At 38.4% G+C, this 19,225-nt stretch overlaps 1 protein-coding gene across 2 annotated transcripts in view; it reads right to left on the bottom strand.

Moving 5' to 3' along the window:
* Positions 1-900: 900 nt before the first annotated feature.
* slc29a1b (solute carrier family 29 member 1b) overlaps positions 901-19,225 on the bottom strand; it is a 37,603-nt gene continuing 19,278 nt past the window's right edge. For both annotated transcript variants that reach the window (XM_021479916.3, XM_005172933.6), the window contains exons 6-13: positions 17,942-18,076; positions 16,205-16,302; positions 16,048-16,129; positions 12,447-12,514; positions 8,640-8,748; positions 5,746-5,831; positions 1,759-1,958; positions 901-1,622 (exon numbers count right to left, since the gene is read on the bottom strand). In XM_021479916.3, coding sequence (XP_021335591.2) covers positions 1,511-1,622; positions 1,759-1,958; positions 5,746-5,831; positions 8,640-8,748; positions 12,447-12,514; positions 16,048-16,129; positions 16,205-16,302; positions 17,942-18,076 — 890 coding nt within the window. In that variant the 3' untranslated portion in view covers positions 901-1,510. The remainder of the gene's footprint in view (positions 1,623-1,758; positions 1,959-5,745; positions 5,832-8,639; positions 8,749-12,446; positions 12,515-16,047; positions 16,130-16,204; positions 16,303-17,941; positions 18,077-19,225) is intronic.

Genomic DNA, 19,225 nt, shown 5'->3' with positions numbered 1-19,225 from the left:
GTTTCTGCTCTAAATCTGGGTTTATGTTTTAGACCTGGTTTCAGATCTTGATCTAGTTTCTGTTCTGGATCCAGTTTCTGCTCTGGATCTGGGTTTGTGGTCTGGATCTGGGTTTTTGCTCTGGATCTGGGTTTATGATTTTGATCTGGGTTTATAATCTGGATCTGGATTTCGTTATGAATATGGGTTTATGGTCTAGATCTGGTTAATGCTCTGGATCTGGTTTCTAAACTGGATCTGGGTTTCTGCTCTGGATCTGGGTTTATGATCTGGATCTGGGGTTTTGCTCTGGATCTGGGTTTATGATCTATATCTGGATTCTGCTCTAAATCTGGGTTCATGGTCTAGATCTGGTTTCTGATTTTGATCTGGTTTCTGGTCTAGATTTGGTTTCTGATCTGGATCTGGGTTTCTGCTCTGGATCAGGGTTTTTGCTCTAAATGTGGTTTCTGCTTTGGATCTGGGTTTATTATCTAGATCTGGGTTTCTGTTTTGGATCTGGATTTATGATCTAGATCTGGGTTTCTGTTTTGGATCTGGTTTATGATCTAGATCTGGGTTTCTGTTTTGGATCTGGGTTTATGATCTAGATCTGAGTTTCTGTTTTGGATCTGGGTTTATGATCTAGATCTGGGTTTCTGTTTTGGATCTGGGTTTATGATCTAGATCTGAGTTTCTGTTTTGGATCTGGGTTTATCATCTAGATCTGGGATTCTGTTTTGGATCTGGGTTTATGATCTAGATCTGGGTTTCTGTTTTGGATCTGGTTTATGATCTAGATCTGGGATTCTGTTTTCGATCTGGGTTTATGATCTAGATCTGGGTTTCTGTTTTGGATCTGGGTTTATGATTTAGATCTGAGTTTCTGTTTTGGATCTGGGTTTATCATCTAGATCTGGGATTCTGTTTTGGATCTGGGTTTATGATCTAGATCTGGGTTTCTGTTTTGGATCTGGTTTATGATCTAGATCTGGGTTTCTGTTTTGGATCTGGTTTATGATCTAGATCTGAGTTTCTGTTTTGGATCTGGGTTTATGATCTAGATCTGGGTTTCTGTTTTGGATCTGGGTTTATGATCTAGATCTGGGTTTCTGTTTTGGATCTGGTTTATGATCTAGATCTGGGTTTCTGTTTTGGATCTCGGTTTATGATCTAGATCTGGGTTTCTGTTTTGGATCTGGTTTATGATCTAGATCTGGGTTTCTGTTTTGGATCTCGGTTTATGATCTAGATCTGAGTTTCTGTTTTGGATCTGGTTTATGATCTAGATCTGGGTTTCTGTTTTGGATCTGGTTTATGATCTAGATCTGGGTTTCTCCTCTGGATCTGGTTCCTGCTCTGGATCTGCTTTCTGTTCTGGATCTAGTTTTTGCTCTGAGTCTTGGTTCTTTCTCTGGATCTGGTTTTCTGCTTTGGATCTGATTTGTAGTCTTGATCTGGTTTTTGCTCTGGATCTGGGTTTTCTGCTCTAGATCTGGTTTCTTGTCTTCAACACTGTGCTGTGTTTGATTCAGACGAGTCCTCTGAACAGAAAGGATAGAGACGCTCCGAGGGCCAGACCGAGAGACAGGAAGAAGGCCATGATGGCTCCTGCTGTTTCTGCTTCACTCGGGTCCACTTTCCTGCAAACACAAACAAACATTCACTCACAGGTGATTCAGTCTGATGTTTACCTGTCTAACAGTGCTCATTCATCAGTGCTACTAAAATGAAGAAAACCAGACGCAAATAGATGATGTGCGTGTGTTTTTAACTCACTTTGGGCCGAAGCACATGCACAGACTGGCCAGATATCCATTGGAGAAAGCGAAGAGGATCATGAAGGCGATGAACCAGCCGTCGTGTGTGAAGAAGACGGGCAGGTTATAGCGAGGCTGAACGTTACACAGCATGAAGAGCGGCACGAAAACCACACGCGCCAACAACAGAGCCGGCAGCAGCTTACTGTCTTTACCAGGCTGACAGAGAGGTGAAGAAAAACACACAAAACACACACGCATTAATACCGATACACTCCACTGAATGCATCAGTGTTTTATAGTCACAGCATCTGTTGTTAATAATCAGTTTGTCATCAGACTTGATTAAAACAGTCTGCAGAATCACTTTGATTGACATTCTTTCTTTGTACGTGTCATCAGAGGGGGGAAAGCCCCGCCCACTAGTGCCCATCTCTCCCTCATTAGCATAAACAGCAGCCCTGAGTGGGCATAGATATATATACTGGATATCACATACAAACCCTGAGCATGAGTCAATAGCGCCGCCACATTAGTACAGTGCTCACACGACAAATGTCATTCAACTGCACTAGTCAAGACTAAAGCCAATGTAAAGATGCTGGACTTTAGTGATGTGTACGGTGTAAAACAAAGCATATAGGCAGAATATTTCATAGGAAAGATTGCATTTTTTTACATTGTGTATGTTACGAATGTTTGTGCTTAACAAGTATTGATGATAATACAGTCTCTTACTGCATTGACAACAAGGCAATGTAGCACCGACTCGCACTAAATTCTAGGTTTATGCTAGTTTTGATGTATAAAATAAGCAAACAATGCTAAAGAAATATGAAAATAAGATGCTGCGGTGGCAGAAACTTGTATTGTTGTCGGTTAACCAGTTAAACTCTGCTGTTATTTGGAGATTTCCGCCTGGATTTTGCCTACCCAAATTTAAAAGCTTCCCAAATCCACATGCAGAGGTGTAAATGCAAACATTTGGTATCATTTTAAATGTAATGTAATGTATTTTTTATGTAATGCCATGTCAGCAACCAAGGCTATTTTCATGGCAGGAATCTTCCAACAATAAATATACAATTTAAAAATCAACAAACAAAATAATACATAAATTAAATAAGATTTTTTTTTTGTGTGTTAATACATGATAAAAATTCTAGAATCTTTTCTGGTTTCACTTTGTTAAAAAATGTCCTTAAAAGAGTTCACTTCATAAAAAAGTCTTCTGGAGTCAGTAAAAGCAGGACAGTCCAGTACAATGTGTTTTACAGTAAGAGGAGTTTTGCAGCACAAGCACTGAGTAGGGTTTTCACCTTGGAGTAAAAAACCATGTGTTATTCTCGTATGCCCAATACGACATCTGGTAAAAACTACTTGATCAAATCGATTCTTAAAATATCTTAAAATTCTGTGTGAGATTTCAGGTTGGATTTCATGTAATTTATTGTTTCCTAATGCATCCCATTCCTTTTGCCACTTGTTTAAAATGTAAGCGTTGATAAAAGGTTTCATCTCTGACGGAGAAATTTGACATTTGTTAACTACTTGCTTCAAAGCGTCTTTAGCAGCTGCATCAGCTCGCTCATTTCCTGAAAGCCCGACATGTCCTGGAACCCAGCAAAAATGATGTGATAAAACTGATTTTGTAGTTGGTATCATTTTAAAGAAAACTCTTTAAATTTTCATAAAACACTATTGAAAGTGTTTAAAACATCTGTATATGTTGTCTGTTATAATAAACACCTAACAAAAAGAGGCGCTTTTTGTATTTTTTTTATATAAACTCAGATTTGAAAGTGTCCCTTTTAGGTTGTGTGTGGTCTAGCGTGCTGTAATTAATGTTGGTGGTTCCTGCACATGTCTGTAATCATAGGAAAAAATGTCTCCACCATAATCTATGCAAAAGTTATTGTATTCCAGCTGATGAGAGGTGCTGTACAAGCCACAGGGATGATCATTGTTTTCATATTTCACTATTCTTTTGTTTGATCAAACATAATTCACTGTGTTTGGAGCACATCAGACATATAAAAGGATTACTTATGCACATCAGCTCAAAAACAGAGGAGAATGGCCCTGAAGCGCACAGCATAAGGTGAGAGATGACAGCTGTCTGTGCTATCTGGGGCTGCTTATTGATCTTAAATGTATTGTTTTCACTTCTGCATTATGGAAACACAGCGATTCATTCAGCAACTGTTTGATATGTGAATATAATTTAGTAAAAGAATGCTAGAACCGTATGAGCACCGGCAAGAGCTTTCATTTGAGCTATAACTTGTACATGTGTCATACGAAAAATATGAAAATGAACCAATGTTCAATACCCAGCTCGGGTATCCAAAATACTGTGTATTTAAGTGTAAATAACTTTTGTAGAGTAGAATAAAAACCAAAGTGATGCAGATGTGCATACAATATAGATTCTACACTTTCAAACGAAACCACTTACTGGGGTCTGGTGCAATGCCAGCCATTTAAATCTGAAAGTAAAAGTCGTTGACGTCACAGACCCGGTACTGAGTTTGAACGAGTCATTTATTTTTGAAGTAACTTATAAGAGTGCCTGATAACATAACAGTGCCTGCGCCTCAATGTGCATACTGTCCACCCTAAATGATTGATTGCAAATGTTATATACTAAAGATTTGTACATGTAGGCCAACAGTCAAAAATGTATTATTAGAGCCATGGCTGTGGCGAGACGGCAATACTGTGTCTAAAATTAAACTATTTCTCTTATCTGAAAACAACAAACACAATTATCCCAGACACAGCACTGTGTTAGATTTGAGCAAACTATTATAGTTTCTCAAAATAGCAACGCGCCAGCAATGCGCCTCAACACCCCTCCTTTATAGACCAGAACACCTATGGGCGCACATATGAGCGCTAATAATAATAATAATAATTAATTCCTTACATTTATATAGCGCTTTTCTGGGCACTTGAAGCACTTTACACATAGCGGGGGATCTCCTCATCTACCACCAGTGTGCAGCATCCACCTGGATGACACCACAGCAGCCATTTTGCGCCAGACCGCACACCACACACCAGCTGATTGGTGGAGAGGAGACAGTGATGAAGCCATTTATGATATGGTGAGGGTTAGGAGGACATGACGGGCAGGTCAGTGGGCAAATTTGGCCAGGATGCTGAGGTGAAACCCCTTCTCTTTTTCAAAGGACATCCTGGGGCTTTTAACGACCACAGAGAGTCAGGACCTCGGATTAACGTCTCATCCGAAAGACGGCGCTCACTCAGCAGTATAAAGTCCCTGTCACTATACTGGGGCATTAGGACCCACACAGACCGCAGGTTGAGCGCCCCCTGCTGGCCTCACTAACACCACTTCCGAAAGCAACCCAGCTTTCCCATGTGATCCCCCATCCAGGTACTGACCGGGAGCAGCCTGCTTAGCTTCAGTGGCGACCATGTGCGAGTTGCAGAGAGCTAGCTGCCGGCTAATGCATTGGCTATTTGAACAGCGTGCTGCAAAACGTCAAAACTAGCGCCCAGCTGAAACTAGCAAACAACAATTGCGTCGCGCCTTCTTTAAAGATGAAAATAAATATTTGCATACAGAACACTGAGAAAACTCCTGATGGTAGATATATGTATAAATGTTTCCATATCTTTGGCTCTGGATAGCCAGTCTTCCACTGCACCTTGGTTCCACATTCATTTCGTTACCCTGTACTAAAACAGCGGTTCTACTGATGCATTATTTCCAATAGACAACAATAGAGTAGGCGACGTCTAACGTACATATCTATGCTGAGTGAGAATGAGTCATCAGCGATTTCGAACTGCTGCTATGATGACACGTAGGGTTTGTAGCTCCACCCTCTTTTGAAAGAAGCTCAGTCACCACAAAATCAAAGCCTAAAATGCAAAGATCCTGCAGAATTTGCTGCAGCTGATCTGATGTTTGGTTAATTATAAATGTGGTTTTAGCATGAAAATGGTTTTGTAAAAGTGCATGAATGTTTCTTACCCACATACACACTGCAGTCAGACTGCGTCCAGCCCAGTCAAACACATTGAAGAACAGGAAACAAGACACTGGGATGAAATACTTCTCTGGAGAAAGACAAATTCAAGAGTTGACATTTAGCTGATGATTGATTATAAAGCTTGTTTGGGCTGTCCCGGGAGAGAGCCCTGAGCTCATAAGATCCTCGAGCCCAGGGCTCCCTCCCGTTTGCAAGGCGAGAGGGGAGTTTGAAGCCAGATAGATCTGGAGAACTCCCCTGCTGTAGTAGCTCATGAACAATAAGGGTAGTGGTGGGCAAAGCGAGGCTTCATGAAACACTGAAACAGTCGAAGCAAATGTGTCGAAGCTTCGAAACTTTTCAAAACCCCACTCTACAGTGACACCTAGTGGTCATTTTTTTATGTATTTCACTGAAACAGCTTCAGCAAGAACATTTTAGCAAATGCAGGTATTAAACCCCACTTCACAGCTGTGCACCTTCAAGAGATTTAGTGGAGCTGTTAAAATTTCTGACTTCCATGCGGGGATAGTGGGTTCGAATCCAGGCTAAAACAGCTGTTTTGAAATGTTTAATACCAGTGTGTAATGCTTTGTTCATGTATTGTTTTATTTCAACATTGGTCTGACATCCGAATAAACACTTTGTGAATAAACATGTCTTGTTTTGGTCTTAAAACAGGGTTGTTGCTAGATCAGACACAGTTGTGGCCAGAAGTTATCAAGCATTATTTATGTTATTCATTAAATTTCCCATTTATTGTATTTCATTAACGTCTACCCAAACCCAAACCTAACCATCACAGTACTGTAAAAATATTTATTATAGTTTTACAGTGTTGCAAAAATGATGCTATATGGCGTATCCGCAGCTGTAACCTATTTAGGCTACACCATAAAACAGAAACATGATTAAAATACATGAAACCATTCGAACCCAAAAGTCATTGGAAGCATAGTAATTGCGTGCTCACGCACAGTCCACTAGGCCATATAGGACAGGAATTGTTTCTGACCCTGGAAATTTCATGGAGATTCGCCAGGTCTCGAAACGTTTCTAAACTGATCGATGCTTTGAATCGCTTTTGTCACGCGACCAGGTGTTTCGAAACACTTTAGTCATGTGACTTGGGTGTTTCGGATCATGCTTCGGTGCAGTTTTTCGAAACAATTGCGCTTCGGGATCTCGACACTGTGTCGAACCGTCAGTTTCACGTCAGCCATCCCTAAATAAGGGATTGTTAAGATAACTACTTACTAGGGGCATGTCTATGGTGCCGATTTAGATTACTCAACTTAAGTTGCATGTTTTTGGATGGTGGGAGGAAACCGGGGGAAACCCACATGAGCACAGAGAGAACGTGTAAACTCCACACAGAGATGTCGGCTGACTTGGTAAGGAATAGAACCAGTGACGTTCTTGCTGTAAGGCAACAGTGCTAACCACTGGCCCATCTAGGAAAGGAGGAAGAGTAGAGGTCTAAGGGGGGATTCTTCAAAATGAAGATGGCTGTTATATTGAACTCAGGGTATTTATAGTGGCTTAGGAATCGTCTGATTGGTCAATCATAAATTGGCTAATGCGGCTGTGTTCAATCATAAGCACATGATCCTCTCCAAATTAGTTTATAAATAAACCACTTAGACTTTGTGTGGATTTTAAGACAAATAAGCAGAAAAACTGGACTTCATACTGAACAATTCAAAATCTAATATTATCATGAACTTTATAGTTTGTAAACGACTCTTTAGAGACACAATTACATAACTAAAGACTTTTATCACATATTTGCATGCTTTACTTTGTAATTCTGAGTCTATCTCTCACCATTCTGATTATTTTAATCATTTGTTTTGCATAATACTGTCTCATCATTCCCAATTTTCCCTTGTAATTATGAGTTTACATCACATAAATCTGAATTACCTTCTAGTATTTCCTAATTTAAAAAAAACAATTGTTTTTTTTTTGTTTGTTTTGTTTTTGTTTTTGACAAATGTATTTAATTCTGAGTTGTAAACAAACATACAAAGGCAGATTTGTAAGATAAAAAGTCAAAAAAAGAATGAAAAACAGCAGATTTTTTTTATCTCACAAACTAGACTTTTGTTCCCAGAGAAGGGTTGCGGTTGGAAGGGCATCTGCTGCGTATCCCTGAAGAGCACCGTATTCGTCTTGCTGCACTATATTCACTGTATAAATTAATCACCCTCCGGGGACCTGTTTGTAACTCACCACCATTGTGTTTGTGTTTTCCCTCTGCCTCGCTACACTATCTATATCTCACAATTCTGGCGTTTTTCTTATAATTATTAATCATATACTGTTCTTTAATTCAAATTTGTATTTATTTTATATTATATTTACAGTTTATATTGCTTAATTCCAACGTTTTTCTGAATTTCAGTTTACCTCACAATTATTTATTTTTAATGCGACTATAGAAAAGTGATTCATGCGCTAGGAATTAAAAATTGTGAAGGAAAAAAAAACATTTTCGATATACAAGAGAAAAAAATCTGATCAAATGTGAGAAAACTGAGGTTAACAAAGAATACAGCAACCGTCTATGCAAACACAAGAATTTTCCTCGATGTAAATACCTAGAAGAATAATAAGATTTTGTGAAATTGAAGTTTACAATTATCATTTTATTTGTGACACAGTATCAGACTGTGAATGAAAATAATAATATTAATTCCTTACATTTATATAGCGCTATTATTGGGCACTCAAAGCGCTTTACACAATGGAGAGAATCTCCTCATCCACCACCAGTGTGCAGCATCCACCTGGATGATGCAACAGCAGCCATTTTGCGCCAGACCGCACACCACACACCAGCTGATTGGTGGAGAAGAGACTCAATACTGAAAAGGTCTTAGACTGAACTCACCCCACGCTCCACCATCAGCAATAGTAGATTTGACGTCCACAGTGACCGCAGGAAACGTACCAATGGTGATGGTGAAGGCAAAACACACAGACAGAGCCATAACCCAGATCTAAACACACAAAGATGCATATACATTCATTAGGAAAATCCACAGATGCAAACGATTGATTCAAGTGTTGATCCCAGCACTCTTAAAATAAACTCTGCACCATTTTTATTTGCTTATTGTAATTGGGATAATAAGGGAATAACACACAACAGGCCATGGAAGAGCTGAGAAGCCAATAGTGCCATTACATTTGGTCCCTTAACAAGTGGGAGGCACATATGCAAACTGTTGTAATTCCTACAGCGTTCCCCTGATTTGGATGTGAATACCCTCAAATTAAAGCTGACATTCTACAGTTAAAGTACATCTTGTTTCATTTCAAATCCATGTATAGAGCCAAAAATGCAAGAATTGGGTCAATGTTCCAATATTTATGGACCTGGCTGTATATATAGATACTGTCTATATTAGTGGTGGGCGGTTATCTGCGTTAACACGAGACTCTTATCAGGCATTAAAATAAATATGGCCGTTAATTTATTCTCAAAGTTGGGTTGGGAGCTGGGTCTGTTCTACGCAAACTATGATGACTTTCACCTTGATATTTTAATGTGGATGTATACCTGGCTGAATTGCATAGGGAGCGAGAACGAGTCTTCGAACCTGTGAGCATTCCTACGGTGAAATTACCAGATCAAACGTGACGTGCTAACATGGATGCAGTTCACTAAAGTGAATCTGATTAATATTAGCTCTATATCTTTATATGAGGCACCTGTAGAATTTATGCGCTCCAGTAAAACATATACAACGAAATGGAGCGGGTGCTTTTTAAAATGAATGACAGTGAATGAAAGTCAAACCGGTGAGCCGTCTGACAAAACAGTGCCCTTCTGAATCAAACCAGCAGCATGCGCTTCTGGATCTTTAACTTACCTCGAAAACACTGCTGACTATGCTTACATGGACATCTGTAGTTATTTACCTTAATAGACATTATTGTAGTTAAGGTGTTTACGTGAAGTGCTTTCATGTAAGAGTTTCCTGCCAGCCATTTTAATCTAGATTAATTCCAAAATTACAGTAAGATTAATCTAGATAAAAAAACACCTATGCCCACCTATAATATATATATATATATATATATATATATATATATATATATATATATATATATATATATATATATATATATATATATATATATATATACATATACACACACACACACACACACACACACATGTATATACACATACACACACACACACACACACACACACACACACACACACACACACACACACACACACACACACACACATATATATATGTGTGTGTATATATATATAATTTTTCGGATGTCAAACCTTTAATCCGTGAGATTTAATTGACAGTTTTTTTGTCGCTTTGGTGCATTTCTCACTACACTATTTACATTTGCACAACAGGTCATGCATTTCTCAAAACAATTAGTACAATTATTTATAACAATATCATCTGCTTATGTCATGTCAGTCAAAAAGAACTAAACTTGGAAATGCTGAATAGTCCTCATTTCATTACTTGAGTCATTACATACAAAAATGTTGAACTTGATGTCAAAATGGGTCAAGCAAACTTTATATTTAAAAAATTACATCTTCATTTTCCTGAATATGTCTTTGAAATTGAACAATTTGATGAATGATTTAAAGACCTGTGTATGTTGTGCACAGTTGTGCACAGTTCAACCCAAAGCGAGTTTTTGTTTGTTGTAAATAAGGGTGTGTTTATTCTTTTGCACAATGCTGTGAATAAATTAGGATTGTAAAGAGCAAATGCAGAGTAAAAATGTGAAACATACATATTCAGAGGGTTGTACTCAGATACCTCACTAAATGCAGTGATGTCCAACTTTACTGTAGTTTTCAATTGGCTGTGCAAATAGTATATATAGTGCTGTCTTGAGCATTTTCAGGAAGTGTCACCAAAATCTGACTTTTTAGCATTGGAAAAAATTACAGAGTAAAGTGTCATAATGAAAACATGACAGAGCCATTTGACTATCTTGTTCATAAACAATTGTGTCAGGACTTTTTATCTTGAGGACACTGACACTTTGATTGACATCAGTACTTGCTTTTGAGGAATGAGCTCTCCATTTTGAGTTTTGTTTTGAGCATTAAATGCATTAACTGTTGTGCAGAAATGGACTGGTGTTGTGAGAAATGCACCAAAGCGACTGAGAAAAACTGTAAAAACAAACCGAGGCAAGTCATTAAAAGTAGCCCAAATCTGCAGGAAAGAGCCAGACTTGGCAACCCTGATTATAAACTTAAATTGTTTCTGCAGCTCTTTCTCAACCAAACCACAATTTCTCCACCATTCCCTTCAATGCTAACCGTACACATTTCAACATTACAGAAACACACAGCACAACATGAAAGACTCATTTAAGTCTCGCTGTTAATCCTGTGCAAAAACACACAGAACAACACTTCACATTTCAATGCTGAATTTCCTTATACTGTCTGATGCAGTGCATGCTGGGATTTGGAAATCAGGTCATACTCATTCAATTTAATTTCAGGTTAATGCAATACATTTTTGAGTTGTTTTTAAACTTGTTTTTAAACTTGTGTTTAATAACATACAGCAAACTGTTGAAATATGTGACCCCGGATGGATAAATGTCCATTTCAAGAACACTTCATTAAACATGTACATAGACGATATGCTATCAAACAGCAGGTTAACTATGTCTGTATATTATAACTTATAACTTTATTGTAACTTTAACTTAATTTGACAGTAATGCAATAATGGGCACCTTTTTGAGCTGCTTTGAAATCATAATTATTGTAAAAAGCACTATGCAAATGAACTTGTATTGAATTGAATTGAATGCATTTTCTGAATGAATATGCTTTACAATAGGTCAATATTTTAATTTTAAATGTTAAAAATATAATCAACATAACTATTTAGAAATCTGCAATCTGAGGGTTCAAAACTATCTAAATATTGAAATACTGGCTTTCCAATTGTTCAAATAAAGTGCTTAGCAATGCATATCACTAATCAAAAGTTATGTTTTGATATATTTAAAGTAGGAAATTAACAAATACCAATATCCTAATGTTTTTTTGGCATAAAAGAAAAGTCATTAACGTTGACCCTTACATCATATGTACAGTATTTGCCCCAAATATACTTAATAATCTAACTTTAGACTGGTTTTGTGCTCCAGAGTCACATATTAAATAAACACATAAAAAAATGAACACATTTCAGTTCATTAATTTCACTTTCCTGTTGTACAATGTGCAAATGTTTCTCATGATACCCTTTTAAGAACATTATTAAAGCTAAAAATTAAAGGTCACAGTTTATAATAAGGTTTCATTAGTTAATGCATCTACTAACTTGAACTAATTATGAACAGTACTTGTCCAGCATTTATTAATCATACAGTAGTTCAACATTTACTAATGCATTATTAACAGCCAAGTTCATGCTTGTTAACATTGGTCAATGCAATTAGTTAATCTGTTATCATGAATGAACAATGAACAACTGTATTTTCATGAACTAATGTTGACTAACATGAACAAGTACTGTAATAAATGTATTGTTGACTGTTTGTTCATGTGAGTAAAGGCATTAATTAATGCCACCTTATTGGAAAGTGTTATCGAATTAACTTTCAGCCTCTGCTTTAATAATGTTAATGCAATAAGGTTTCTTCATAAATCTATGTATTTTATAATCTGTACCTTCTTAAAGATGGCCGGTATGGATGGTGACTTTTTGTCATCGTCTCCAGCGCTCTGCAGTCTCTGATCTACAGAAACACATTCAGATTAACATTTACACACATTATCAAATGCTGATATTTAATAATTCAATATATCGTGATAATGAACATGCACAATATTGATATCATGGACACTTCAAAAAACAGTCAATAGCTATCTTTTATTGAGTGCTTTTTTTTTGTTGAAATTATCAGATTGCATTTAAAGTTGAAGGCTTTATTGTTCAGCTTAATAGCTCAAACATGAACATTTTCAGTTAATCCATGTTTAAATATTGATGGAAAATTCTGTGACTATTTCAGGGGTGCCCAAACTTTTCCTTATAAAGGGCCAAAAAGCAACTGTGATTGAGGGCTGTGTGCATACCAAAGGTAAATCAAGCTGCACTCTCAGAAATAAAGGTGCTGGAGCTGTCACTGGGGCGATATATCTTTTCAAAAGGTACATATATGTATCTGAAAGGTCCATAATGGTACCTCAAAGGTACTTTTTAGGTACATTTAGGTACTAATATGCACCTTTTAGGTACCACTGTGGACTATTTGAGTACAAATATGAATCCTTTAAAAAGGTACTGCCCCAGTGACAGCATCCGAACCTTTATTTCTGAGAGTGTGTATTATATAAAAGTTCTTGTCAGCTTAGTCCATTTAATGATCCGGGGTGGCCACAGCAGAATGAACCGCCAACTTATCCAGCACATTTTTTGCGCAGCGGATGCCCTTCTAGCTGCGTAAAAAAATGTGCTGGATAAGTCCGCTGTGGCGACCTCGGATTAATTAAGAGACTAAGCAGACGAGAAAATTAATGAATTCAGCCGCAACCCATCTCTGGGAAACATTGACACACACTCACACACTACGGACAATTTAGCCTACCCAATTCACCTGTACCGCATGTCTTTGGACTGTGGGGGAAAACAGAGCAGCCGGAGGAAACCCGCGCAAACACAGGGAGAATATGCAAACTCCACACAGAAATGCCAACTGACCCAGCCGAGGCTCTAACCTGCGACCCAACGACCTTCTTGCTGTGAGACGGCAGCACTATCTACTGCGCCACTGCGTCGCCTACATCAAAGTTGCCATGGGTAATTAATAATATGTTAAAATGATTATAAATCCTTACTTTATATTAACTAATGCAGTATTTTTGTTAAATATTTATAACAGTAAAAACCAAAACATTTATAACAGTGTGGAGTCAATGCACGAATGCACGAGTCAAGCTGTTTTTGCCTTGATTTGATGTCTCGCTGATGTCTTCAGCATTGTTTTCTGTCCATAGATTGGTAGTATTTACAGTATTTTTAAAAAATCTGATTAATTTACAACGTTTAATTGAAACATTTAATTTTAGTTCGCTTTTTTAGTAGCTCAGCATTAAAACAATCATAAAAAGCAATGTTATATTAGTAATGAGGATCTCAGTTAAAGGCATTAGCCCCAACCGTCTCATCAGTCGGACTGGATGGTGGGCCAAATCAAAGGTTATCACAGGCCAAAGTTGTTGTAAATTAGCACTGTGTACCAAGGTTTCGAAAGTTAGCATTCGTTCATTTAACTAAACTCACACATAAGCAACAACAAAAGCTTTAATTAATCTCAGCTAGTGTTAATTTCTTGGTCTAATAACACTATAAATCATTATTGTAATCTGATTACTCATGATTATTAAATGCAGAGTTAGCAAAGAACTCTGGCCCAGATTTGGCATAAAGCTGGCACAGTAGGTGTTCATCCAGCACTGGCATACAGCATGTGGGCCAAACATGGCCCTGGTTTGGCAGAGGTGGCACTGTCTTAAGACGGCACACAAGACTTGGGCCAGATATCAAATATAGTATTTGGACTGGATGTTAAAAATTTAAACGTGGGTCATGTAAGTTTGGTGTATCATGACCCACATAGCAAACGTTTTCGGGCCCAGCTCTGGGCCAAACAAAAGGTTTTCCCTTGGCCCAAGTACCATATAGAATGACGGTCCTGAAGTGGCCCATAACTGGATTAAAGACAATGGCCACACATGGGCCATAACCGGCCTGAATCTCAGGCAGTTTATCACCCTTAACTGGCCCTGAACTGGGCCAAAACAAGTTTATTATTGGTACCCATTCTCAACTATAACCCAGGAAGCAAAGAATTCTGAGGTGGGCCAGATACTTGGGCCAGATATCAAATGTAGTATTTGGCCCAGATGCTAACAATGGATATGTGGGCCATGTTAGTTTGGCCTACTTTGACCCACATTTAAAATACATTTTTATTATTTTTGAATAAAGGAAAAAAAATCTACCAATCGGGTAGAATCGAGAAAAAGCACACCTATAGCGTACCTAAAAGACAAGGCTTTATGGGTTTATCGATTTCATTGCAGTCGTGACGCATCAACATATCTGGCCCAGTTCAGGCCCAGTTATGGGTTATTAAGTTGGCTGAGATTTGGCCCAGATATGGTCCATGTTTGGCCCTTGTCTGGAAGCCAGACTTGGTCCAGTCATATACCGTAATTCACTGCAGCATGTGGGCCAAGCAACAGCTGGTTGTGTGGGCCAGAGCTGGGCCAGAGATATTTTGCTATGTGGGAAGCTTATACTTTTATACTTTAACCAGAAACTCTAAAAACTGAGCCATAACCCAGCCTAATATTATTTAATGTGAACAATGGCTACACTGATCTGGGCCACACACCTCCCATCCACAACTGGCCCAAATCTAGTTTGCCGTCACGCATGCAGTGCCATCATTGCCATGCATGGACCACATTCAGCTGACATTATGCATGCCAGTGCTGGCAACACACCTTCAGTGCTATAATGAGGCCACATTTGGGCCAAGTCCGTTTGTGATGTGGGGACCCACTTTTAAAATACATTTGAATTATTTTTGAGTTAAAAAAAACACAATTCTACCAGTCAGGTCGCTTCGAGAAAAAGCACGCCTAAAGCGAAATGCTTCATGGGTTTATCAAATTCATTGCAGTCATGACACACCAACATATTTGGCCCAGTTCAGGCTCAGTAATGGATTGTTAACTTGGCTGAGACTTGACCCAGATATGGTCCATGTTTGGCCCCTGTATGGAAGCCAGACTTGGTCCAGTCATGTACCGTAATTTATTGTATTGCATGTGGACCAAGCAAAAACTGATTGAGTGGGCCAGATCTGGGCCAGAGAAATGTTGCTATGTGGGTAGAGTTTAGAATTATATATTTTAAACTAATATCAATGTAGTACCTGTAATAAATCTGTCCTTTTCTCACTGTTGATTTTGATCATTTGACTAACATTTAATGATGAGATTTTATTTAAAAATGCTTCCTATTGTGCTTTATAATATTGAGTTTTTGGCTTTAAAATATTGCAAATAAAGTGCTTAGCAATGCATATTATGATGCATAAGTTGCATATTAACATCTTTTTTGCAGCTTAGGTCAATATTGTGATAATACAGTTCAGTGTATCATGATAAAAGCTTCAGCAATGAATCGCAACAAGAATATCTGATACAGTCATAAGCCTACAGTACATCTGACGTGAATTACTGTACGTAACATTACCTTTCTTTAACAGATCCATCTTATTTTCTTCATCCTCGGCTGGTTTATTCTGCCGACTCTCCTGGTAGTACTGATAAAACTCCTGCAGGACGCAAACAGCTTTAAATCAAGCTTGAAATCAAACACATTCAGTCTTTTCCAGATCTGAAGATCTCACCAGTTTGGGAAGGACAACATATGAAGCGATGGCGAGGGAAATAACAGCACACGCTGTGATGAAATATCCAAACGCACTGTCATGTAACTCAGAACCACCTGAAAGAGACAACAACACATTACAGTTCATCATAATAGCAAATGTTCAATCTATAAAGGGACAGATCACCCAAAAATGAACATTCATCATTTATTCACATTCTAAATTAACAGCATTAGCAAAATGGACTTAAGCACAAAACTGGAATATTGCTGAAAATATTGCAGAAAACGTAATTCAAGATTGATATATATATATATATATATATATATATATATATATATATATATATATATACACACACACACACACAGACACACAGACAACAGTTATGCCTGGTTCTTGAATCTGATTGGCTGATAGTCATGCGATATTTTGCCTTAACATCAAAGGCCTCTTCACCCTTCCCTCTGTGTGTTACTCCGCCCACTTACAGCCAGCAACAAGCAGAGACGCCACAGTTTGACGAATATACTTGCTGTTAGACAACAAAATGTACTTTTGAGGCTTTTTTAGTCAAGAAAGTAGTTGTTTAGATTGCAACTATGCAGTTCATTTGTAATAATAGTGCCTATTTTAAATATTTACAATTTCTGAGAGAGCTCATCGGCGGTCATTAGCCTGCCTTAGTGTAGTAGACCAAAGACGTTTGACGTTGTCTATCCACAAGATGACGCCAGGACCGCATAATAAGCCCTTGCTTAGATTAAAACTGTTGTGTGTTCTCTTGAGCGCGAATAAGAAGCTGAAAAACGGAAGCGTCAAGGTTTTTAAGGTGGACCGGATAGTCAATAAGAAGCTGCGAATAAGAATCTGGATTCACCCTCGTTCCTCCTTATCGCAAACACAACAGCAGTCTGGTAGTTTTATAAGGTTTCTTATTGTGATATTTTAACGGCAGCTTAATGTTTGATATGCATTGTGTATAAATGTCCACTTTAAGAGGACTATTCCTGTGGTTGTTTTACCTTTGAGATGTAAGCACGCATGTATGGGAGCTCAGTTCATTTCAATAATGTAACATTTTATTTTGCGACGGATGTTTGAGTTTCTTTTTTTTTAAAATCCTTTTTCCTACTCTTTGTCGTTGACTGGCTTGTATGTAGTTGACAGCACTTAGGAGAAATGCATAAAGGCCAATATGAAGAGTGAAATAGTTTCTGCCTCCTTTTTATACCATAAAGTGTCCGGGTAAACGCTGGGACACCTGGCACCCGTCACAATACCGACGGCAACAGAGAAATACTGTAGACTGTAATAGACTGTAGGGTGAAATCTCTGTAGACTGATGGCATTTCATGTCACGTTCAGCCTTATAATCTTAAAATGTGAGCAAAATCAGCTGTTTTGTCTTCACTTTAGAGATTAGATTAGTAAATAAGTAACGGCTTCTGCTGTTCTGATGTCAGCTGCAGATGTGAATGAATTTCAAAAGAAAGTAGTTCCTCATACAAAAGGGTTTAAGACTCTCCATGTTTAATTTTCTTTTTTTATATACACGTTTTTGCCGTTAAACTGTTGTATAAGATTTTATAAAACTGATATTCCTCAATATTTAGATTATTTTGGGATCTCTCAGATTTCATGCTTTCATGTAGTTGTATATATATCAGCCAGCTAACGTCCTAACAGGATTGCATGTAATGTACTTGTAATGTAGCATGTCTGTGTTGTGTTTGTGCTGTATTTCAGACTCACTGGCGATGGCGCAGATCATGGAGAAAGCAGCGAATGTTCCAGCAAGTCCCTGTCCGCTCATGATGGGTGTCGTGTATGAAGCCGGTAAAAGACCAGCCATACCAAACAGACTCCCCTGAAGAACCGCTCCGAATGCTGGGAAACACACACACACACATTAACACACACATCATATATAACAATGGAAAACACATCCTGCTTCTGTTAAAACTAGTACTGGGCAAAGATTAGTCTTGATTAATCATAATCTAAAATAAAAGTTTGTTTTGACATAATATACAGTTAAAGTCAGAATGATTAATCCTTCTGAATTATTAGTCCCTCTGTAGATGTTTCCTCAATTTCTGTTTAACAGAGAGAAGATTTTTTAAAACACATTTCTAATCATAATAGTTTTAATAACTCATCTCTAATAACTGATTTATTTTCTCTTTGTCATGATGACAGCACATAATATTTGACTAGATTTTCTTTGAGGTACTAGTATTCAGCTTAAAGTGACATTTAAAGGCTTAACAAGGTTAATTAGGGTAAAGTAATTAGGCAAGTCATTGTATAACAGTGGTTTGTTCTGGAGACAAAAATTGCCTAAGGGGGCTAACAATTCATTTATTCATTTTCTTCCGGTTTTCCAGATCTGGGTCACAAGGGCAGCAGAAGAAGAGAACCTCAGACCTCCTTCTCCCCTGACACTTCCTCCAGTTCCTCCAGTTCCTCCGTTCCTTTGGGGGATCCTGTGGCATTCCTAGGCCAGCCGAGAGACATAGTCCCTCCAGAGTGTCCTGGGTCTTCCATGAGGCCTCCTCCCGGTGGGACATGCCTGGAACACCTCCCTAGGTAGGCGTCCAGGAGGCATCAGAAACAGATGCCCGAGCCACCTCAGCTGACTTCTCTCGATGTGGAGGAGCAGCGGCTCTACTCTGAGCTCCTTCCAGGTGACAGAGCTCTTCCCCCTTTCTATAAGTGTGCGCCCTGCCACCCTGCGAAGGAAACTCAATTCGGCCGCTTGTATCTGAGATCTTGTCCTTTCAGTCATGACCCAAAGCTCAGGAGCATAGGTGAGCATAGGAACGTAGATTGACTGGTAAATCGAGAGCTTTGCCTTTCGCATTACTGCTGCCGCTGCACCAATCCGCCTGTCAATCTCACGCTACATCTTTTCCTCACTTGTGAACAAAACCCCAAGAACTCCACCTGGGGTGAGGATTTCCTCCAACCTGTAGATAACAAACCACCTTTTTCCAGTGGAACACCATGGCTTTGGACTTGGAGGTGCTGATTCTC

This window comes from Danio rerio, chromosome 11 (genome assembly GCF_049306965.1).
Source record: "Danio rerio strain Tuebingen ecotype United States chromosome 11, GRCz12tu, whole genome shotgun sequence".
Taxonomy (NCBI): Eukaryota; Metazoa; Chordata; class Actinopteri; order Cypriniformes; family Danionidae; genus Danio; species Danio rerio.
Note: the sequence above shows the minus strand (reverse complement) of the source record. Positions and strands in the feature narration are given on the sequence as shown.